This window comes from Panicum virgatum, chromosome 3N, assembly GCF_016808335.1.
Source record: "Panicum virgatum strain AP13 chromosome 3N, P.virgatum_v5, whole genome shotgun sequence".
In the NCBI taxonomy this organism is placed as follows: Eukaryota; Viridiplantae; Streptophyta; class Magnoliopsida; order Poales; family Poaceae; genus Panicum; species Panicum virgatum.
The window spans coordinates 597482-619868 of record NC_053147.1 but is presented as its reverse complement, the minus strand read 5'-3'; the positions used below and the strand labels follow the sequence as shown (position 1 = coordinate 619868).

General features: G+C 44.4%; 4 protein-coding genes across 6 annotated transcripts; 2 read left to right on the top strand and 2 right to left on the bottom strand.

The window, feature by feature from the left end:
- Positions 1-519: 519 nt before the first annotated feature.
- Positions 520-5025, top strand: LOC120663438 (pentatricopeptide repeat-containing protein At4g18975, chloroplastic-like; the record flags this gene model as incomplete). The annotated part of the gene is made up of 9 exons (XM_039942253.1): positions 520-638; positions 1695-1716; positions 1892-2005; positions 2346-2456; positions 3388-3531; positions 3613-3825; positions 3938-4142; positions 4344-4438; positions 4535-5025. Coding segments are annotated over 8 exons (1017 nt in total), but the record flags the coding sequence as incomplete, so codon positions are not given.
- Positions 5026-7813: 2788 nt separating this feature from the next.
- Positions 7814-9191, bottom strand: LOC120663510. The gene is made up of 2 exons (XM_039942355.1): positions 8060-9191; positions 7814-7975 (listed from the first exon to the last, which is right to left on the bottom strand). Exon 1 carries the CDS (start codon positions 9170-9172, stop codon positions 8069-8071), a length of 1104 nt encoding a protein of 367 aa, XP_039798289.1. The 5' UTR covers positions 9173-9191; the 3' UTR covers positions 7814-7975; positions 8060-8068.
- Positions 9192-12784: 3593 nt separating this feature from the next.
- On the top strand, positions 12785-17779 carry LOC120663433 (probable galacturonosyltransferase 7). 3 transcript variants are annotated; one of them, XM_039942249.1, is made up of 9 exons: positions 12785-13199; positions 13285-13325; positions 13457-13528; positions 14287-14416; positions 14516-14568; positions 15061-15356; positions 15635-15992; positions 16079-16621; positions 16919-17779. In XM_039942249.1, the coding sequence occupies exons 1-9, from the start codon at positions 13049-13051 to the stop codon at positions 17195-17197; spliced, it is 1923 nt and encodes a 640-aa protein (XP_039798183.1). In that variant the 5' UTR covers positions 12785-13048; the 3' UTR covers positions 17198-17779. The 3 variants fall into 3 exon arrangements, with proteins under 3 accessions (XP_039798183.1, XP_039798182.1, XP_039798184.1); XM_039942248.1 differs by having other exon boundaries at positions 12786-13199; positions 13454-13528; XM_039942250.1 differs by lacking the exons at positions 12785-13199; positions 13285-13325; positions 13457-13528 and adding an exon at positions 14014-14170.
- A 217-nt stretch (positions 17780-17996) lies between these two features.
- LOC120663436 (calcium uniporter protein 6, mitochondrial-like) lies at positions 17997-20159 on the bottom strand. The gene is made up of 2 exons (XM_039942251.1): positions 19725-20159; positions 17997-18808 (listed from the first exon to the last, which is right to left on the bottom strand). The coding sequence occupies exons 1-2, from the start codon at positions 20079-20081 to the stop codon at positions 18353-18355; spliced, it is 813 nt and encodes a 270-aa protein (XP_039798185.1). The 5' UTR covers positions 20082-20159; the 3' UTR covers positions 17997-18352.
- Between the last annotated feature and the right edge of the window lie 2228 nt (positions 20160-22387).

Below are 22387 nucleotides of genomic sequence, written 5' to 3'. Positions count from 1 at the left end.
CGGCGCGGACTGCATCTGGGCGCTCGCTTGCAGCCGCCGCCGTGCCTCTCCTTCTGCCGCCACTCAGCTTCTCCGTCACTCCCGCAAGGTGTGTGTCTCCCCTTCTTCCTCTCTGCATCTCTCCGTCTCTGACCGCACACCCTTCCCTCAATTTTGGGAATCCGTTCCCGATTTGTTCGATCCACCCGCCTCTGGGGGCAGTCATGCGCCGATTCTTGTAATTGCTGCTGCTGCTGGATTGGGCAAGGGGGCAGGGAATAATCATGTAATCAGGTTGCTGATTATCTCTCGTGGATGTGGGAATGCATGCTGCAATATGGTACCAGGATCGAATTGGATCGGTAGGTGGTCGAATAATCCCTCTCAGGTTTTTCTGTGATAATTGGAGATTCCGTTTTTATTTCCAAATTCAAATCCGGTTGGAGAATTAGTTGGGATTCTAGAAGTGGAGGTGTTCAACTATCATGACATTGACTGCACTTGTTCACGAACATGTGAGTTCTCCATGCAGGAGCTTGATCGAAGGCGACCCCGGTGACCGGCGACCAGCGGCTGCGGCAATACAACTCTTGTGCAGGCAGTTTTCAACAAGAACGCCTGGGAGTTCGCCGTCACCAGGAAGTTCCAAGGAGTGGACGGTGCGTGCGTGCAGTTCAAGCTTGGTTCGGTTACCAGCTAGCTAGTATTCCTATGCATAGACACAACAGTTTGGGAAACGGGTTCTTATTGGTTTGTAACTATAGTTTGGCTAATAGTTTATTATGCTATAAGCTGAAATGTTTGGACTGGGTTGGTGTATGGCGGTGGAGGTTTGGATTGGAGTGGGTAATATTTATTTCCCTCATGAGAATGGATTGTTGTGGGTACAGCTAGGTTCTCAGCCCACTTGCAGGGTGAGGACTCCAGACGTGCACGCCGTCCAGTGCTTCCCGCCGCCGCTGCCATGCTTGGGCAGCTCCGGCGATCCCTCTGCGCTTTTCACCGCCTACCCGCCACTGGCCACACAGCCTGCAATCCCATCCCTCTCCACCGGTGAGTGTGCCCAGTCCCCTACCATTACTCTATAACCCCAGCTTTTTCGCCTTCCTTCAATTCGCCATTCTTGTCTCCCAGCAAACCAGTACTGCTAACCACTTACCTAGCCGTAGTAGCAGTGTCCAACGGACAATTCACTTTTAATTGGCAAAAGACTGTTGCTTGATGCCGGGCCGCGCTTTGTTTCTGTTTACCTCTTCTTTCACACTACGATATGCCGTCGATACTTTATCTCATTCCTCCAGATGTTGTCAAGTGCTGAATGGAGTTGCCAATGCGGCAATATAAGAGACGGTTGGAACTTCTCCTTTTCTTTCTTCTCACTCATTCTTGTTTCGAATTTGAGTTCTGTAATTCTTGTCCAGCCTAAATGCAACAATTAACTACTTAGAACTGATAATTACTACATTTTTCAAGCAGTAGTTTGTGCACTGATGCCATTGTAGGGGTTCAGAGTGAAAACATTTTTCAGGTAGTTTTTATCCGATGGCAAGCGTCTATATCGATGATGCTGGAAATTGCATTTCTAAATATTTGATTGCCAAACTATAAATTGCAAGTATTAACTTTTGCATTCCCCCTTACTAGTAGGTTCATAGTTGATGATTTCTTAAGGAGACTGTGTTTCATAAACCCTTCCCTTTTTATTTACACTGCAGGTTCTGGAGTTCGCATATAGTGGTACACACCTCTTCATCTTAAGAAAGAATATGATTTTCCTTAATTCTGTTTAGTCCAGTGTTCTTAAGGCGTCGCCTAGGCGACAAGGTGTACCCATGGCGCCACAGGATGCCTTTTCACCTTAAGAACCATGGTTTGGTCCTAAACTATTTGCGCCTCTGGCTCATCTGTTTAGCCTGTATCTGGTTGGTGTAACAAGCATGCTACTAGAGATTTCTGTACTTCCGAAAAAGTTACCAGAGGTCGAGTATATCAGCCAGAGGAGCTAGAACCAACTACACCTGCGAAGGTACCCACAACAATATCACTCCTTTTGTTTTGTATTGAGATATATCTATATATCTTGTAATTATTTTGTTTGCCAGTCTTTCCTTCTTGTTGTTCACTATCAAAGATCCTATATTATTTTTATTTGCTCAGCATGTCAAACAACCTAGTAGATACTCAAACCAGATGGAAATTCTTCAGTGTTTCTGCTTGGATGCACTGATTTCATAGAATAGTTTATTGCACATTTTCAGGTTGCTTCCATATGAGCATTTATGATTCTTGAGGTTGGTAGATTATATTTAGCTTCAAAACTGTTGCATTATGAGATGTGGATTACAGAATTTTTCTTTCTTACACAGGATACTGATATAATAATTGATCGCATAAAAAAGAGCACAAGGGAATTGGAACAAGGGCCTATTGGAAAAAAATTATCTTCGGCAGAGAAAAGAGAATATCTTGTCAATACTGTATGTGCAGATAGTATTCATATCATTTATTTACCTTGTACAGGTATATCATATTATGTTTCAAATTCAAATGATGACGATACATGCACTAATAATGTGTCTACAAAAACATTTTGAAAATTATAACTGCAAATGAAAGATACATTGACAAAAAAATTAGCATGCGTGTAATTCCATTTTTTTATTACGAGATTCGAATTGCATGGTACACTTTATAGACAGTTTTCTTTCACCGGCAGGATAATAGATAGTAGATAGTTAACATCTCGCATGATTTTCTTGATTTCGGTAGAAGAATAAAAAAAAACTCGATCTGCAAGGGGCAAGCCGCCCCCCGGGCATTAATGTAAGAAGAAGACCTCTCACGCAGGCCGAGAAAACCCCTGAACTCCTGCCCCACCATTACACAGGGGCGCCGTAACCCATACCGTAACCTGTGTGAGAGCGGGACGGGGTGAGCCGGGACCTATTTCCATGTGCTTTGGCGTGTAGGCAGGCGAGGGGATTTTTTTTAACCTTAGCCTGAAATTCGCTCCTACCGGGAGTCGAACTCAGGATCTGAGGAGTGCTACCGAGGACACCTAACCAATCCGGCTAGGCACCCTTTCGCCTCGGTAGAAGAATGATAGCAGCTAATTCGTTATATGATGAATTGTTCTCCTAGGAAAGTAGATTATGTTAGCACCTGTTGGCTCTTCTTTGAATGACTAATAGGATTGTATCCTCCATGTACAAAACGTTCAAAGCAGTGTGTTAATCATTTGGTATTGACCTGGGTGCACATATTATATCCTTTATTCTTGTTCTGCATGGATATGATTACACCACTTGTGCCCATTCAATTTTTTCAAGAAGTTTCTTTTTGTTGCAGTCATTTAGCTGCTTCTCCCAGTGCAACAAAATTACTAAATACAACGTTATCTAACTGCAGCTTCTTGGCCTTGAAGATTCAAGAGAAGTTGTTTATGGCACCCTTGATGCTTGGGTTGCCTTTGAGCATGATTTTCCTCTGGCTTCACTAAAGCAAGCACTTTCAATTCTTGAGAAGGAGCAACAATGGCATAGAATTGTCCAGGTACTGTATCAACTAAGTTACTTTCAACTGTTTTTGTCTTCTGTGCAGTTTGAAGTAAATTTCTTCTGACTACATACTCAGGTGATAAAATGGATGCTAAGCAATGGGCAAGGAAACACAATGGGAACATATGAGCAATTAGTGCGTGCACTTGAGAAGGATAATAGAGCTGAGGAAGCACATAAAATCTGGCAGAAGAAAATAGCCCATGACCTGCATTCAGTTCCTTGGCGTTTCTGTCATCTAATGCTGGCAATCTATTACAGAAATAATAGGCTAGAAAGGCTCGTGAAGGTTTGAACCTGAACTCTGTCACTTCTGATCCAGTTTAGATTATGCTTCACGTATTTTCATATGACAACACAACTTATATGAATGAATTGCCCTGCCTTTTCTGCTGACTTAGCTCTTCAAAGAACTAGAAGCATGTGGTCGTAAACCTCCAAACAATGATATTATATGGAAAGTGGAAGATGCATATGAAATTCTTGGACTAATAGAAGAAAAGAAAGCGTTGCTTGAAAAATACAAAGATTTATACAACAAGCCATCTCGTGGTGATCGAAAGAAAGGCTCCAAATCCAAAAGGACTGAGATGAATAAGACAGGCGGTTAGTTTCCATTCCTCATGTGAAAAGTTCTTTCAGACACTACGCTTGTGAAATTTCCATTTGCCTCGCTTGCAGAACATAGTTCTTTTTAGGAGGATATGTGATGGTGTGATTCAATCGTTAGGGTGTTCCCCTGAGCTGCATGAACTCGATTTATTTGTTAGGGCACTATAATTGACAACAATATTATTCTGTTCTCAGCGGATGGCAGCAAGATGGAAACATCTGTAAATCTTCAAGTTTACTGTTGCCCTTTAGATGAAGAATCTGCTGCCACTGTTAAGTCATGACAAGAGGTGATGTAAAGTATGCAGTCGATGAGTTTTAGTTTACAGTATATGTTTTTCGAAGTGCTGCTCAGACATATCTCCCTTTTTCTGTTCTGCTTCCAGATTCATTACTGATCCACTGACGAGGCTACAAGATGAGGCAAAAACTGGATGCTGCCAGCATTAGTACATGTCTAGCTGATGCAGACAGTAGTGGGCGTCACCTAATTTGGGACATGCCATCTTCTTTTCCCCCTGATGCTGGTGATAGTTTGCAATATTCTGAATTTTATTTTGGTAAGTCTGCTTGGGCAAAATCGAACGTGAAACATATCATCGCCGCAGACATCAATGGTTACTCTTGGTATTGTCTAGCCATGGACCCATGGTACAAGGGCATTTGTATTTGTTGAGAAACTGAAAATTTTGGGTTCTTTTTAGCACCATCTTGCCCTGTCTAAGAACGACAGAATCACACCATTATCACTTATGCACCTGTTGTATAATCTGCAGTGTTGATTGCTAGCGAAATGTTGTATACTGTATACATGCACCCATCCCATGTAATCCGCACGGGAAGTTGAAATTTATTTATATCTTAAGCGTTGCTGAAACACTGAAGGTTAAAGAAAAGCATTCCTGTGTGATAGCTATGATCTTTTTTTTTTTTGAAAATTATGATAGCTGATAACAAGTGAAGTGGTGAGCTAAAGCAGGTGGCCATATCTTTGCTTTCACGATGCTTTGCCTTCCTTTTTCCCACCGGGTGACGAAGTAGGCCATCAGAAATCACGGAAACATACAATGAAAACTTTGAAGCTTGCATTTTTGTTGGGCCCAGGCCAGCCTGAAGAGCTTTGGATATGGTTATGGGGCTTGTCTCAAAGGAAAGCTCTTGATGTACGGCCACGGCCACCTCTAGTTTTGGCTTTTGACCCTGAGGGTGCAAGAAAAAAGAAAAGAGAGGAAATGATGATGGAACCCTAGTTGAGATGCGTAGTGCCAGGAGTCGAGTCGAGTCGAAGTGGTTTGCACGCTCAGTTGATCGGCATGTGCCTCGATCTGGCCCGCTACTCCACTCTTTGAGAACTTGGTGCTAAAAGATGTGCATAAAGGAATGCTGCTGAAGTCAGTAACGGGAAGGAGCATTCATTCCAGTGCTGCATCTGCATAATGAAGGAAGGCCTGCGAATTCGATTCCTCTAGCTATAAAGTGTATTTCTTTTTTCTTTTCTCAAGAGTTTGTGCGCATCGCATCCGATATCCTGACATGGCTTTTGGACATGCTTACATTCATGAACGCGATGGTTCCTGATTGATAGGCGTGCATATCAACCCCAAGCCAGTTTCTGGTCCTCTTTATTGAGAAAATGAGAATTCAACCATCTGCCCTCGGTTGTTCTGCTTTGCAGTAGCTTAAACTGTGTTTCTTTTTTTTTAAAAAAAAACTGGGATTGCTGAAAGTTGGTTCGGTGCCTTTTGTATTTGGTTGCATTGTCGCAACAAGTACCTCTGGTTCTTTTTTACTTTTACTGCATTGCTCCGCTGAAGCTTTAACCAGTCGAGTGGGGTGAGCATTGATTTGTGAGTGTCCTGACCGAAGTGGTATGGTCTGGTTAATTCTGGCACCAACCACCAACCATCTTGATCTTGATATCAATCAAGACACGAGTGCAAGAAAGAAGCCAGGATCCCAGGCCCGCCCATCTTTGTACTCTAGTACTACTAGTAGCTCTCATTCTGAATTTCTGATTCTGATGCATGCAACAGCAGGGAACAATAATCTGATCCGCTGGCAGGTGCGTGAAGCGCAGATGAGGGCAGGATGTTGGTTAATTTGTCATGAACCACAAGAAAAGAATCATATAAAGATCGATGAACACAAGAAAATTGGAATCCCGATGATCTGGGACATGGATCAGCACGCAGCGTTTTACCGCCGAGGCGCCGACCATCTAGTTAAATACTACTACTTAATTCCCCAAAATCCCCAATAAAAATTTGCATTGAAGACCGTACCCCCTCTCACGGAGCACGCTTCCCAATACAAAAATTTTCACCATTTTCCACAACTAAACAGACACTCTGGCTCTGTTTAGATCATTTTGCATTTTGTATTTTTAAAAGATAATTTTTAATATTTGAAGTATTAAATGTAGATTAATCACAAAACTAATTACAGATCTCGTCTGTAAACTACGAGACGAATCTATTGAGCCTAATTAATTCATCATTAAAACATATTTACTGCAGTATTATTGTAGCAATTTAGTGTCTAATCACGTCCTAATTAGGCTCATTAGATTCGTCTCGTGATTTACAGTCCATTTGTGTAATGCGATTTATTTTTCAACTACATTTAATACACCATACAAGCGATTTACAAAAATTTTGGATTTTAGATTTTTAGATCTAAACGCCTTATTACTACAATACAAGTAGTACTAGGATATCACCCTCGTGTCTGATGCAACAGACTCGAGCGCCTGCCTGCCTGCCTGACTGACTGACACCGGCAATCTGGCATTGTAGGATATATTCAAGTGCGTTGAGAAGCTGACGTGGTTGATGATATGAGTGCACATGGTGGATGTGGATCGTGTTTCTACTAAGATTTGTTTAGTGTATAGCTGTAGTAGTCGTACTAGCTTACAGGTAGACTGATTTATATTGGACTTGTTCATCTTTTTTTTTCCAAAATCACTTTTCTTTTTCCTCCTAAATAATGACTGGAGCTTTTTTTTTTTGAGTTTGAATTTGAGAGATTGCTCGCCACATGTTCCAGGTGGCTTAATAATGACTGGAGCTGAACAGTAAGCAGTAACTAGTAGGTATCCAACACATCCACGGGCGGCAGATGCAGCATGCATGTGAAGACAGCAGTGACAGTGAGGAAGAGGACCATGAAGAAAAAAATGATCCGATCCGGTCCGTCGAGTATAGACGGTACCAAAGCAATCAGCCACGGTCTGTATACAACAAGAAAAGAAAAAGTGTGGGCCCGAGATGAATCCGTCCGGTCCGGTGCCCGCCTGGGCCCAGGGTTTACTTTTTTGTTTTTTTTTTTCGAATCCCGCCGTTTGCCGGAAACGAAATTTCGGTCGAAATTTCACCGAAATTCGCTAATTCCGAACGGAAAGTGAATTCAAATTCAAAAAAACGAAATTTCGGTGAATTCCGACCGAAATTTCGGTGATTTCGACCGAAATTTCGGTTTTGTCACCGTAAAATGATGCAAATTAACAGAAAATGATGTGTATATATGGAAAAATTGAAAATTTTGGCAAAATTTCCCCTGATTATGTGTATATTGACAGTTCATAATGCATAACATATATATAACTCCACAAAACAATGACAAATACACCATTTAACACATAACTCATGTCCAAAGTCCACACATACAACGTAATACATCCAAAGTCCATTAGAATTATTACACATAACTCATGTCCAAAGTCCACACATAGAACGCAATACATCCAAAGTCCCTTAGAATTATTACAATCCAAAGATACAACAGAGGCAAAGACATAGTCCAGAATAATCCATGTAGCATATTCTCTGCATTTAAATATTTATGTGAAATAAATTGAATAAGTAGAGGAAGCAAAACGTATAGATAAGTTCTGTTGATAGGATAAGTACCTGCATTCTTCAGTCCTCAAATCTCTCTCCCGGTGGTCCCTCATACGGCTCGTCTGTTGGTGGCAAATACACGTACGTAGGTGGGCGATATTGCAACTGTGGAGCTCCATATGGTAGGTAGCCATGATAATCCAAATAAGGCAATGCTGCAACTGCCTGCGGAAGTGGCGGGTTCACCACCCCTGGTGGTGGCCACAGAAAGCCCCCTACAGGGGGAGAAGTACTGTAAGGGTTGTAGTACTGACCACTGGAGGCAGAGTTGGAGCTATCTTCATCATATGCAAGTGGGGCCTGTCGACCATGTCGATGTGTCGATGTTGTTTGTCGTTGTGAAGTAGGTGCTCCATGATCTGTATCTTGTGTTGCATGGGTGAAGTCCTCCTCCCCAGTGAACCTTATAGTAGGAGATATACGATAACCACCACTTTCGTTGCCATCACCTTCACTGCTACTGGAATCATCATCATCATCATCATCATCATCATCATCATCATCATCATCATCACCAATGTCCTCACCACCACTAGGCTCAGGTGTGGTATCGTCACTACCTAACTCCTCCTCAGTGCGTGGTTTCTTCCCTTTTCTCATTTCGGGACCAATCTTAGTCTTCCTTTTTCCCAGATGTGTGTCCCCAATTGTTTCTTCGGCCCATGTCTCCACATCTTCATCGTGACCATGAGAAGAGCCTATGTCAGTGAACATCTGGCTCGGCAATGGAGTGTCAGTGAAGTCAGAGTCTTCATCAAATGCTGGGTCTCCATTGGACCTTGATTGCTTCATCCAATCTTGAATTGCTGATGACTGCCGGTACAAAGAAAGATCCATGAAACTGCTAACTGGATCATAGTCATATGGATCGACCCCTCTAGTAGCACGTTGCAGATGCAAGCGGAGGTTGTAGTTCACAAAGACCAATTTGTCCAATTTCTGGTGGCTCAACCTATTGCGCAGTTTGGTGTGGATGTAAGCAAATGTGCTCCAGTTCCTTTCACATCCACTAGAGGCTGCACACTGCGACAACAAGCGTCGGGCGACCCTTTGCAACACTAGTGTATCTCCCCCAAATGTAGCCCACCAAGCAGCTGGTGAAGTTTTCCGGTCAATGGCCATTCGCCTAGCAATGTCACTAGAGAACTCATCTTGCTTCGTCCTGAATATTTCAAATTCTTGCAATGCAATTGCTGCTGAATTAGTATCCAATATTTTCTCCAGGCCATTGCGCATTACTGCCATGACTTTCTGTGATGTGCCCAAACTGTACTGCACATAAGGGTTAAGAGCACAAGCAGTGGCCATATATGTGCCTGACATCACTGTGGTCATCCTTGCATCTATCACAGCCATAATCTTTTCAAACCGGGGGTAGTCACTGCTGAACTTGCTGGCATATGTCTGCCTCATGTTTTGATACTCCATTGTCACCTCACTCAAATTAGGTGTCTTGTCTGTGTCAGCAAATCTCAAAAATATGTACAGATGCTCAACATCATTGATCACATACTCCATATTCGCCCACCATTCAAGACTTGTGATGCATTCGTAAATGTACCTTCCAGTTTCACTTTTGAAGTGGCGGGACCGTCGGAACTCAGGTGACACTAACCATGTCATGAACTGGTCCTTCTTCTTATACATGCTTTCAAGGAACATGTAGTTGGTCCCAAATCTTGTTACATTCCACTTGACCAACTCTCCACCGATGGCTTCCCTCATCATGCTGTGTAAACTGTTGGAGTTGTAGAGCCAGCTGCAAATTCGTTGCGCGCTTCGAATACAAGCATCATGCTTCGGCCACTTCCCTATGTCCTTCAGCATAAGGTTGATGGTATGGGCAAGGCAAGGCTGCCATGCAATGGTAGGGAACTCGTGACAGAGAATTTTGCAGGCTTTTTTGTAGTTCGAACCATTATCCGTGACAAGCTGAACCACATTGTGAGGCTCCACTTTCATGACCACTGCTCGTATCTCCTGCACAACATTGCCAATGTGATATGCGTATGGTACTATATTTTATGCCAAGGTGAGAACAATGCATCGATGGTCCTGTAACAATACTATATTTTATACTTACCTTCAACAAGTATTGATGGTCCTGTATTTTGTCGGACGCATTGATGGATTTCAAGAAATACATGGTGCCACCGCTATACACCAAGAAATTAATGACCGAATTACGCATAGGCCCCGTCCACGAATCACACATGATCGTGACTCCACATTCATCCCACTCGTTCTTCCACTTCTCTATCTCTTTCTCTATCTCCTTCACATTCTCATCCAAATATTTTCCATCTATCTCCCTCCCTGATGGTATTTTGATTCCAACACCTGCGGTCATAGAAGAGAAAGCATTAAGATCACAATGAAGGATATGTAATGTAGCTCAAAATATACATTGTTACCTTGTTTCTGGGTCTCCACGATCGCAGCTTTAAAGTATGGGTCATCGACTTTCCGGCCGGGAATACCGACAGCATGGCACGCCTTCGCCCATGCCCTCCCTAGAAGCTCTCTTGATGTCCTCCCCTTGACAGTCCATGGGCCGGTATCAATCCTTTGCTGCCGTGGACCACTGCTCAACCCTAGATGGTAGTCCCTAACCCTCTCGGGGACTTGTGTCTGGCTCCTTCTGAACATCGAAGGCAGCGGTCCACCACTGCCTCCAACACTACCACCTGCTCCTACACCACCACTCCCTCGATCAGGACGACTACTACATCCCGATCCGCCACCCCTATCATATCGTGGCCCAGCTTGCTGCATAAATTCATACTCTTGGCGGGACTGGTGTAAGGCCGCTTGTAGTTCTGCATCCTCGTCGAGCCCCTGGCCTTCCTCTTTCTCTAGATCAATGTGCGGCCCCCTTGCAGATTGGTCCCTCAGCAGCTTTTCTCGGGCCCTTGCTTTAGCTCTAGCCTTGTTCCTGTCCAACTGCTCACTAAAGAAGGCCTTAACTTCGGCTGGAACCGAAGAGCAGTCCTTCACATCTTTCCCCCTATGTGCCAAATGCTCTTTGAACCTTGTTGCTCCTCCCCCACTCTTCTCCTCCCTGCAATACTTGCATTTGAAACCACCCCTGATCTTTTGGCCATGCTCCCACACTAGGTCTGGCATTGTCCTACAATTACAGAAAAATAGTAAGGTGTAAGTTCATGAATAACACATGAAGTAGCAACTCATGTTCTTTTTTATGAATACCTACTAACAACCCATGAATACCACATAAACTAACAATTCATTAAAACTACCAATTCATACATTGAGACTAACATGAAAAAATTCATACATATCAACTAACTGATTTTTTCTATGCTTTCTATGTCACATGGTCTCTAGAATCTCAAATCAACTAACTTAGATCGACATCAACAAGCATCAACATAAAAAAAACCTTCTCATACCTTAGTTCCCGGAGCCGAGGCGAAATCCGGTCGGTTTCACCGGTTTTCCGCCGAAACCGCACCGAAATCCGCCCGGATTACGGATCCCTTCCGACAGCGCATCCAGGGAACGGAATCCGCTACACCGCGCCCGGATTTCGCCGCCTTTCCGCCGAAATTTCGGTGCGGGGAGGCGAAAATCGCCGGCGGCGGCGGAGGGGACCAGAGAGGAGACCGTGGAGGGGAAAAAAGAGGCTCGGGCGACCGTGAGGGGTGACGCTGACGACCAGATAAGGTTTACCGTGTTAACGGGTTAACGGGTCCACTCATCGTTAACGGGTCCGAACTCATTTAGTGATTTTAACCAACCAAATCAACTTATATTTGAACGATTTCAAGTGCTACTCGCTCAAAAAAGTACCTAGTTTTTTATCATATTTTTTTCATATTTTTTTACAATTTTTTTTGAATTTTTGAATTTCGACGAAAAGTAGCGAAATTTCTCTTCCCGGTAACTAGCGGAAACAGAATTTTTACCGGAATTTCGCCGAAATTCCGCCGAAATTGTGAACCTTGCCTGGGCCTGGCCGACCTGTCTTCTCCATCTCGTGCAAAATGGCGACCTAAAGCTAGGCACCAACCTGCCTGCTCGTAGTAATAGCAAAGCTTGAACGCCATGCAATGGCCATCGTGGTCAGGAGTTCAGACTCTTTTCCTCCTTTTGATTCAGTTTTCCGGCGGCATCATCTCCGGGTGCTTTTCCGTTTCTACCTGTGGGAAATGAATCAATGATAGAAACATGTCACTCAAAAGAAGAGCAACTAACCCCCTAAACTTGGTTTCTCCACATCCTTTAGTGACGAATAAGAGAGCATTTGAACATTGACGATGTGGCAACTAAAATAAAATCTCGACTCTAACTTTTGTTATAATATATCTCTATGTTTTTAGTACGTAGCAAAAGTGTATTAATATGAAAATTACTTTCCGATACAATCCTATCTACTCAAACTATTTTCTCACAAATAACTGAGAGAGCAATCAGTAACAAAATGGAATTTGTCTTGACTCTTGAGACGTTTAACAAGCAGAACCACTGTTCTAAATTATCAAAAATTTTTTACTGAGGAGCGACAAAAAAAAAGGAAAGAAAATGATAAAACTTTGTATCAGGAACTGAAGGAGCAGTGCCTGTGTTTTCCCGCACACAAGCTGGCCCCGGTAGTCCACTTGTTTTCTGTCAAAGGCGAAGGGAGATCAGAGAGAAAGACGCGTCCAAAGCAAAACTGCAAAAGCAGGGGTTTTGGGCCATGGAATGGAGGGGTCCATTCAGAGTTGAGACTTGAGAGAGCCGCTGCACACTCCATCCAGCCTCTCTCCAGTCTCCACTCCACCCCTGCCTGGCGTAGGATCGGAGGAGTGCGCTTGCTTCCATTGCAGAACGCGCCCCGCCCGAGGAGGAAGAAAGCCGCCTGCTTTCCTTAATGCGGAGGTAATTGCATCACCACCAGCCCCACCACCGAGCTGCAGCAGGTGGCTCAGGCCTCTGGGAGCGGAGGCAGAGCAGAGCACCACCCAGCGGAGGCAGAGCAGAGCCACTGGTACCATGAAGGGGCACCAGCAGCAGCCGCATTCCTCTCCCCTGTTGCTGCCGCCCAATAAGCGCCGCTGCACCGCCCTCGCCGCCGCCGTCCCGGCGCTCGTCGTCTGCTCCATCCTGCTCCCGCTCGTCTTCCTCCTCGGCCTCCACCGCCCCGGTGTGTACGCTGCCTCCTCTAGGGCCTCGGATCTGCGCGCCTTTCTTGCTCGACCCCTAACCGTGTTACTCTGTCACTCCTGCAGGCTATGGATCGGAGGAGCGCGCCGCGGTCGTCATCAGCACCGTAAGCTAGCATCTTCTCGCGCCAACTTCACATTCTCCTCTCCAACTGTACTGCATTCTCATTCTCGGGGTACCCGACTCAATCCATCTTCTGATTGTTGATTTCCTTGATTCCTCCTGTGTAATTAGAAGTTGAACGGTGTCGGGGCGCGTAACAAGCAGCATCTGGAGAATGGGGCCGCCATGAAGCACAAGCTGCTCAAGGTACTGCTGCTACCATTCAACTACCACTGCTTGCTACAGTGTTCACTGCATTCACACTCAATCATCTTCGCTTTCCTATCTTGGCGAACGCGAGGTAACTGCAGCTCCGCACCAAGTTGTGCGAGAATCGAGTTGATTTTTTTCTCCCACCTGTTTTCGTGGAAATGAGAAATTGAGCTACAGATTTAGGGCGTTCACGCGCTAAGCGTGTGCGTCCGTGTTCTGCGCACGTCCGCATCTGCGTGCAGTGACGCTCCTACCACCTTTGTCTCCATTCTGAAGTTGCTATTCTTGTGTGTGGCAACCAAAAATTGCTTCACTCATCATGCCATGTCATGCCTCCGATAAAAATGTTCCCAAACCTGCTGTTGCTGGCAAGATGCTCTCTTGCTATACCTTCTAGAATTCCATTGTGGGATTCCTCGCCCATTGTTTGGCTTTTTTTTTCTTCTTCAAACAATTGGTGGCTGCACTTTTCTATATTCTGTGACCACTGACCACCTTTCTGCCAATCCATAGCTGAATTAAAGATGAACGCGAAATATTCTTACGCAGTCTCTGAATTAACACCGGCTGCTGCGAAGTGTCCAACACTGCTGATGAAACTTTGCTCAACTCTGGAAACCAATGCACAATTACCTAGTTAGATGAATCACTTCGCAGCATCGATGTTTCATGGCTTGCCTGCTATACTAAAATTTCGAATATTTCCTTTTCAACCTTGACTAACCTCCTTTCTTTTTAAAATTTGTATGCAGGATGTTTCCAAAAAGAATTCTGGGTCTAACGGGATCCCGGTTGAGAAATCTACTAGATCAAAATCAAAAGCAAAGCTCAAGGGTGCTTTCTCTTTAGTTGAGCTAAATAATAACACCTTCAAAAGTAAAGGTAAGCATTTGGAGCGTACAAACAGCAAAACATTGCTAGTATTTTTGTTCGAAAAAGACAGTACCAGTATCCATCTTACTGTATCTAGTGGTGTTTCAGGACCTCATATGCCGAAAAGATATCAAAGGAAGGACCTGTCCTGGAGATCAAAGGTAACAAACAATCTCTTTATTTGCCTACATTTTTTAGTATAAAAGTAGTCTGCAACTCTGCATTTTTTGGGTTTGAATAATAGTGGAGTAGACTCAACGGCTTTACATACACAAAAAAAGTGATCTCAGTCCATGGTATGAGGCTTTTATGGCAAGCCTAGTAGCCTACTACCTCTCAAATCTTTCGAAAAAAAATACTACCACTCAACATTGAAGGCCATATTGATCAAGTATTCCTAGTTGTGAAATTGGTTTTACATACAAATTTTATAATGTATATCAATTAGAAGTAAGCATATATTTATTCATCCTGTAAAAGCCAACTGTAGTTAGTTCAAATGTTAGGCACTACAGCTTTGTCTTGGTGCAGGATGTGACTCAGTATTCCTGTGATTATCTGTGCTTTAAATTAAGTCCAGGCATTTTTTACTAGCGATCCTTCATAACTGCTTTAATTTTGCACTATAGGAATCTGAAATTGTTTTGCAACAGGATACTGTTGTTAATGGGAAAGAGAACCATGGAGAAGAGACAGTGCATGAGGGGAATCCCACGTCCTGTGAACATGAATATGGAAGTTACTGCCTCTGGTCTACGGAGCATAGGGAAATTATGAAAGATGCTATTGTGAAGAGGCTTAAAGATCAACTTTTTATTGCAAGAGCTCATTATCCTAGTATTGCTAAAATAAAGCAGCACGAAAGATTTACCCGTGAACTGAAGCAAAGCATTCAAGAACATGAACGCATGCTGAGTGACACCATCACAGATGCCGATCTGCCACCAATGTTAGTATCATCTTAGATTTAAATCTTATGTGATCTCTTTTTTTTTATAAACCTTTTCGCCTACATTGCTATAGGAATTCATTTACATGGCTTGGTTTCTTATTTCAATTGACATCTGATTTTCTTCAAGCAATGAAGAAAGTAGCATAGATCATTATGATGCATGTGACTTAATTTTATAAAATATTGCTTTGCAATGTATTTTTATTTTTATTTATTCTGTCCTTGAATTGCATGTGACTTAACTTTATAAAATAAGGCCTTCTTGATCATTTCAGTTTTGCAAAGAAGCTAGAGAAAATGGAGCACACGATTGAGAGAGCTAAATCTTGTGAAGTAGGATGCTCTAATGTTGAACGGAAACTTAGGCAGCTACTTGATATGACTGAAGATGAAGCTTATTTCCATACAAGACAGAGTGCAATTTTATATCATCTTGGTGTCCAGACTATGCCGAAAACTCATCATTGCTTGAACATGAGATTGACATTAGAATATTTCAAATCAAGATCAATTAGCACTGACCAACTAAATAGGCAGAAGCTTGAAAGTCCTGCCTTCCAGCACTATGTAATATTTTCCAGAAACGTACTTGCAGTTTCAACCACTATTAATTCAACAGTTTTAAATTGCCAGGTATACTGTTATTTTGAAGAAAAAAAACTGAAAGCATGTCGAGATATCCATCTGATTGCTAACTTATGTAATATAACACATTTCAGGATTCTGGCAGCATTGTTTTCCATTTGTTCACTGATGCGCAAAATTTTTATGCCATGAAGCATTGGTTTGAGAGAAATTCGTACTTGGAGGCAACTGTTCATGTAACTAACATTGAGGATCATCCGGAGCTCCCGAAGCATGCAGAGATGCAAAAATTATTACCTTCAGAGGAATTCCGTGTCACAATTCGTAATTATTCTGAACCTTCCCTGAGGCAGATGAAAACTGACTACATATCTGTTTTTGGCCATTCACATTTCGTGTTGCCTGACCTTCTTCCGAGTTTGAATAGAGTATTTGTTCTGGATGATGATTTGATTGTCCAGAAAGACTTGTCATCTCTGTGGAACCTCAATATGGATGGTAAAGTGATTGGTGCTGTCCAGTTCTGTGGTGTTAAATTAGGACATTTAAGAGCTTATATTTCTGAACATAATTTCAACTCTGATGCATGTGTGTGGTTGTCTGGTCTGAATGTCATTGAATTGGAAAAATGGAGGGACCTCCGTGTCACCAGTTTGTATGTTCAATCACTCCAAAAGGTTAGTAGAATTCACCATTCCCCTTAGTCCTATCCAAAGGATTCACTTTAAATTATCATTGTTTGTCTTAAGAAAATTTGGTTTGGTTTTCATGTAGTAGCTCTAGTGCTATCTTACTTTTTCCAGATAAATTCCTCATATGCCGCTGAAAAAATTGATGTTCTCATATATTCCACTGATGTTTCAGTGACATTTGGGCCTGAATGGGACTATGAAATTTCAGGGGCATAGAGGGAATTACCCTTTCTCATGACCTACAATTTATCTTCTGATGCACTGCCTGTGCTTTTCTTACAGTTGCAAAAGGAGAGCCTGACATCAAAGAGACTGAAAGCACTCCCTGTTAGTCTGCTTGCCTTTCAAGATCTGATATACCCCTTGAAGGACTCATGGGTTCAGTCAGGCCTTGGACATGATTATGGAATTAGTCGAGACCATATAGAAAAGGCTGCTACTCTACACTACAGTGGTGTCATGAAACCTTGGCTTGATTTGGGGATACACGATTACAAAAGCTACTGGAGGAAGTACATGACTACAGGAGAGACGTTCATGACGGAATGCAACATTCACTAATAAAGAATCACAAGAAATGCACCAAACTCAACATTTTGGGGCATTTGTACCTCTGACCTCATGGACTTGCTTAAACCACAAGGTTATGATGAACAGAAAAACACTCCAGACCTGGAGATGGCCCGAATACAACCCTGTGGAGACAGTGACCAAATTCCAAAAGGAGAATAAACTGAAATGCCTTCTGCAAAAACTTGCAACTGTAAGCGTCTAAGATGTCAGAAGGACACCAGCGTGAAACCTTTGAGTTACATTGCAGAAGTACCAAGATATGTGTCTATTCTTTCACCCGTTTGTACACGGTTGGATGGCCTTTTTCATTTGCTGCTTGGAGTTGCAAAAGTGCAGTTCCCTTGCTGCTGATATTTTGTATAAAATCTTTAACGTTATTCTTTTGCTCATTGTATAAGAGCAATACTAAAGCAAATGCTGACTGCGGCACATCATGTACAGGGAACAGCAAATGTTGCTTGAATTGGCGAGCAGTCGCTTGTAATTCTTTTGCCGTAAGGCTTGCTATTGTTATTGTGGGATGCTGATATCCCATTGACAGCATAACGGACGGTTGTTTGTTCTACCAAATGCATGGCATTCGTTTTTTTATTTATTTAGAACCTTTCTGTGGTACAATCATTCGCTTCTCTTTTTCAGATAAAGGAATAAATCAATATTCCTGCCTCTACATCCCAGTGCAATGTATCCAACCAATTATTACAAAATGTGAGTGAAGGAATGAGAATTCAGATGGTTGCGCCTATCATAATTTGGATTTAGGGCCTGCAACCAAGCACAGCAAACGAAAAAATAAACCTTATTCTTTGATACTTGCATAACTGCCATCTTGTTTTCTTGGTGACAATGCCTGGAACATATAGCGGCACAGCTCAGAACGTTATGGGTCCTCAAAACATTTCTGTCAAAATACACAGGATATATTAGCAAGGTCTGAACATTCAGTTTGGTTCACCATTCACCCTTGATATGTAGCTAAAGGGTAACTTTTAGTATATGATCTAGGCATTCTATCAGGACCAAATTGCTATCTCGAACTACAGTCTCAGATGGAGGGTATGTAATAGTGTCTGTTCTACAACCTAGAGAATACACAGTGAAGCATCAGGTAACAGAGGAGAAACTTTATTAGTTCCTTAGGTGTCACAAACCATGAAGCTTAGGACCATGAGGGTTATGGCCTTCCAGAGGACACCTACAGTGCTTCTGCAACTCCAGATACCTCTCCATATTGAACTTCTGTGCGGCACAAAGCTTTCTCTGTCTCGACAAAAACAGTCTCTCCATAAAGTCCTGATACGTCGGGTCCCTTGAGGTGATGAGGAAATAGGCGTAGCCAACAAGCAGGCCAGAAGCAGTGGTGAAGAAGGCGATCGGCTCCATCACATCCCATGAGAATTCCCAGAATGTGAGACGGAAGAAGAGCCCTACTTGGCACATGAAGAACCCTAAGCCAGACCACAGGATACGCCGCACTTGCTTGTGTGCCAGCTTGTCGATCTGTTCCTTCTTTTCCTGGAGCTGCTTGAACTCCTCTTTTCTTGGGTCATTCTCAGGTCCGAGCGCGAGTGGCACAGCTCTTCTAACCAGGTCCACCACCTAAAAAGGTCAATAATCAACAATACAAGATTCAGTCAGAAAATTACACAAAATGACTCTTTTTGCACGTCTTGACATGTTAAGTAAGGAAAACATTGACTCTTACTAAATAGGCTGAAATACGTTATTTTCACTGTAAAGGGTAGGGAAATTGTAGCTTTCCTACAGGCGGTCATCTGAAAGCAACAGGAAAAAAAAATCCCGCCCTGGTCATGCAATCCTTGTTGGATAAAATTTTGGCCTTTATTGATGTAGTGTCTACACTCAAAGAATAAAGCAACACCTTCCTCTCAGGTGGATCCTTTGATGCCTTAAGTGTCGTGGATGGTAATAACAAGATTCCACTTTTCCTCTGAGAGTGTTTTATGGTCTTTGCTCTGACCAGGGTAGGTGAGGAACAAACAACGGTTGAGGAGGACTGGAACCTAGTACACAATTAACCATCCTATATTGAATATTTACATTATTGTAATTCCATGCAAATGTTGATCCTAAGGTAAGCTAGCTGCATACATGCATTGCCGAGAATTCAATGTTGATCTTGACCTGTGTCACCTCTTTGCTCAGCCTTTTGGTAATTGATGGTGACAAATTCCTTTAAAAAAAACATTTGACAAATAGTTCCTTCTTACATGTCACAAACAGGACTAAGAAATGCACTATGAGTAGATCATCTAGAATAACATAGGAATATTGGAATTTTGATGGGGTTTTTGTTATGATGAAAGAGGGAATTGATGAATTATTCCATTTTTAGGTGGTTAGCAACGATGTAAACCCCAAAGCAGTAGTAGGCCGGTAAAAGGGACATATGACATATCCGAATCGGAATCCAGAATAAAACGGTCACGAGATGCAGGTGACTTAAAAGGAAGGAAGTAGTAACTGAATGAAGAAATGGGTTGGGAAATGTGACCTTGTCGGGGTGGAGGTAGGCCTTGTCCCTGAAGAGCAGGACGACGCCGGCGTCATCCATGGCCCGCGCGAGCGCCTCGGCATCGGCGTGGGTGCGTGCCGCGCCGGCCTCGACGCAGGCGTCGAGGAGGTCGCCGTAGCCCACGACCTCGTCCGGGCCGTCCCGCAGGCGGCGCTTGAGCGCCTCCACGGCGACGAGGCGCACGAGCCGCCGCGCCTCGGCGGGGGTGACCTCGGCCTCGCCCGGGGCCGGGCGCAGCGGGGGCGGGGAGAAGGGGCGCGCGTGGAGGAGGAGAGGAGCGTAGGACGGGGAGCGGCGGAGGAGGAGGCGGGAGGCGGCCGCGCGCCACAAGGACATGGTGCGGTGGTGGTGGTCTGGAGGAGGAGCAGGCAGCGGGGCGGTGCTTGCTTCCTCGGAAGCCTCGTTTTTTTTTCCTTTTTTTTTATATCAAAGCCTCGGCTTTTTAGTTTTTTTTTGAGAAACCGGGATTGCATTTCATATGTAGAAGGTAAGGTTTACATTGCAATTCTTGCAAAAGCACCCTCGGTACAAAAGAAAATTACACAACAGTCCAAGCAAGGGTCTCCCGGTCATCTTCGTCACCGGCGCACAGAGCAGCCTCCCGACGGATCTCCACCGCACCAAAGATTGGAAGAGGAACACGTCGAGGATGCAACTTAAGCTGAAGCCCTTCCCGACGATTGGCTAGAAGCCTCGGCTTTTTAGTAGTCTGCCTGGTAGAGTACGGCGGTCTTGTTGGGCTCGTGGGCCGGAACGGGATGGCGAGCCTCTTCCTCGTCTTTTTTTTTATTTATCTAATTTTTTTCTACCTTGTTCCCCTTCATCGTGAATTTTATTTAGAGGGCGGCGGCGGTTGATGGTTTTGGGCTGCATCATCATGAATTTTGGGTTGCTGATGATTCGTTTGTGTGGTGGATGGAATGGTGAAAGCTGACGTTCTTGCACCTGCAATGGATTGCAATGCGGGCTGTGGCTGTCTGTCACGTCCGGTGTGTAGGGGTGGTAATGGGCCATGGCCCTAGTGGCCTCTTCACAATCTAATAGGACCTTTAAAATTTTTAGTTCAAAAATACATATGTTTAGAGCCTGGCCCTTTTAGGGCCCGATCCTTAGATTTTCTAGTTCAAAATGTTGGGCCCTTTACCACCCCTACCGGTGTGTACATCAAATAAAGAGCCGGCCCAGGCCATTGCATTGAGGATGAGGAGGCTGCTTCAGCCTAGGGAAGGCCAGGCCCATGTTCAATAAATTAGAGATTGGGCCGCATGAGATAAAATATCCAGCAGATTCCTCCCTCCCAATCCAATGGGCTTCCCGAACACCAGACTCGACGACTTCCTTCCTGTTGGAATTGGAATCACATCACACATTCACATGACACTCAGAATCACTCGGTAACGTAGCCAGGAATTCATTTTTTCCTATGTTGGAGGGCCAGCAGTGCTAATTTATCTAATAATTTGATTAAATTCAAAATTTTCAGTGCAAAATTACAGATCACAGGGGGCCATACCCCTGCGTCCCTGGCTAGGCCCATAGGATCATTGGCCCACACGCTGACTAGACTCAAAACAGATGAGACTGCCCAAGTAATTTCGGGACGCGTCATACTGAGACACACATCCACACGCACATATGCACCGCCTCAGCACTCGGTGAGACACCCAGGTTGCGATCGTTGAGGGTCCAACCCAAATGGGCTGCCTGCACATATGTAGTGCTAGCTACGTCGATTCTCATGGAAACTTTAACTTGGAATCTATTTGGCAAGACTCCGGTTCCTCCAAAAACGGCTCTGCCTTCGACTTCTGCGGTAGAGCGGCTTCTCTGGTGCAGCTAGAGCTATTTTGTAAAACGTTTGGTAAAAAAGCTCCGGCTGACTATTTCAAATGCACAGAAAAAGATAAAATGCTCATAATGCCCTTGCTTTTTTTTCTTTTCTTCTTACCCTTTCTTCCTCCCGACGCCCAGCAGGCACCTCTGCCCCCTTCCCCCTCGCTCATGCCGCCGCTGCCTCCAACCCTGCATCTTGCTCCTGCCACCGACCGCTGGCACCTCCCTCCTCTTCCCTCCTCCCGCTCTGCCGCCAATACCTCTGCCCCCTCCTCCCGCTCGGCCGCGGCACCGCCGGCACCTCCGCCCCCTCCTCCCGCTCCGTTGCGGCTTTGCTGGCACCTTCGCCACCTCTTACTCCCACCGCTCCGCCCTCCTCCTCTTGCTTCTACCGTGTCGCCGTCATCCTCCGCCCTAGCTCCCATCGTGGCCCGCCACCGCCGGCCTCCCGCGCCACCCTGTCGTGCCTCTTACGCGGAGCAGCGGTCGGACGTCGCGAGGACGCGGAGCGCACAAAGAGACCTCCGTTCACGCCACCCTTGGGGGCCAAAGGTGGCAGGCAACCTGGAGGAGCTCCACGGAGCCAGGCGAAGCCTCGTTTCGTGGCTCCACCTCACCAGTGGAAGCCGAAAGAGGCTCTAGGTGCGGCTCCTTACCTGAAGCTGCTCTATTTTGAACCGTTTGGTAGGACTCCAAGCCGGTTTTGGAGCCCCGCCAAACAGACCCTGGGTAGGATGCAACTATCACATCCCACATCAGATGGTATCAAACCAAACCACTGCCTTGTGGCAACTACTGTATTCCTCAAA

Excerpts from the sequence above, each read along its gene's own strand:
- LOC120663510 (XM_039942355.1), bottom strand. The coding sequence starts at position 9,172 with ATGGCCATTGACCGGAAAACTTCACCAGCTGCTTGGTGGGCTACATTT.
- LOC120663433 (XM_039942248.1), top strand. The coding sequence starts at position 13,049 with ATGAAGGGGCACCAGCAGCAGCCGCATTCCTCTCCCCTGTTGCTGCCG. Across the intron at positions 15,357-15,634 it reads GATGCCGATCTGCCACCAAT|TTTTGCAAAGAAGCTAGAGA; the intron begins GTTAGTATCATC and ends TGATCATTTCAG. Across the intron at positions 16,622-16,918 it reads ATGTTCAATCACTCCAAAAG|TTGCAAAAGGAGAGCCTGAC; the intron begins GTTAGTAGAATT and ends CTTTTCTTACAG.
- LOC120663436 (XM_039942251.1), bottom strand. The coding sequence starts at position 20,081 with ATGTCCTTGTGGCGCGCGGCCGCCTCCCGCCTCCTCCTCCGCCGCTCC. Across the intron at positions 18,809-19,724 it reads CCTACCTCCACCCCGACAAG|GTGGTGGACCTGGTTAGAAG; the intron begins GTCACATTTCCC and ends TGACCTTTTTAG.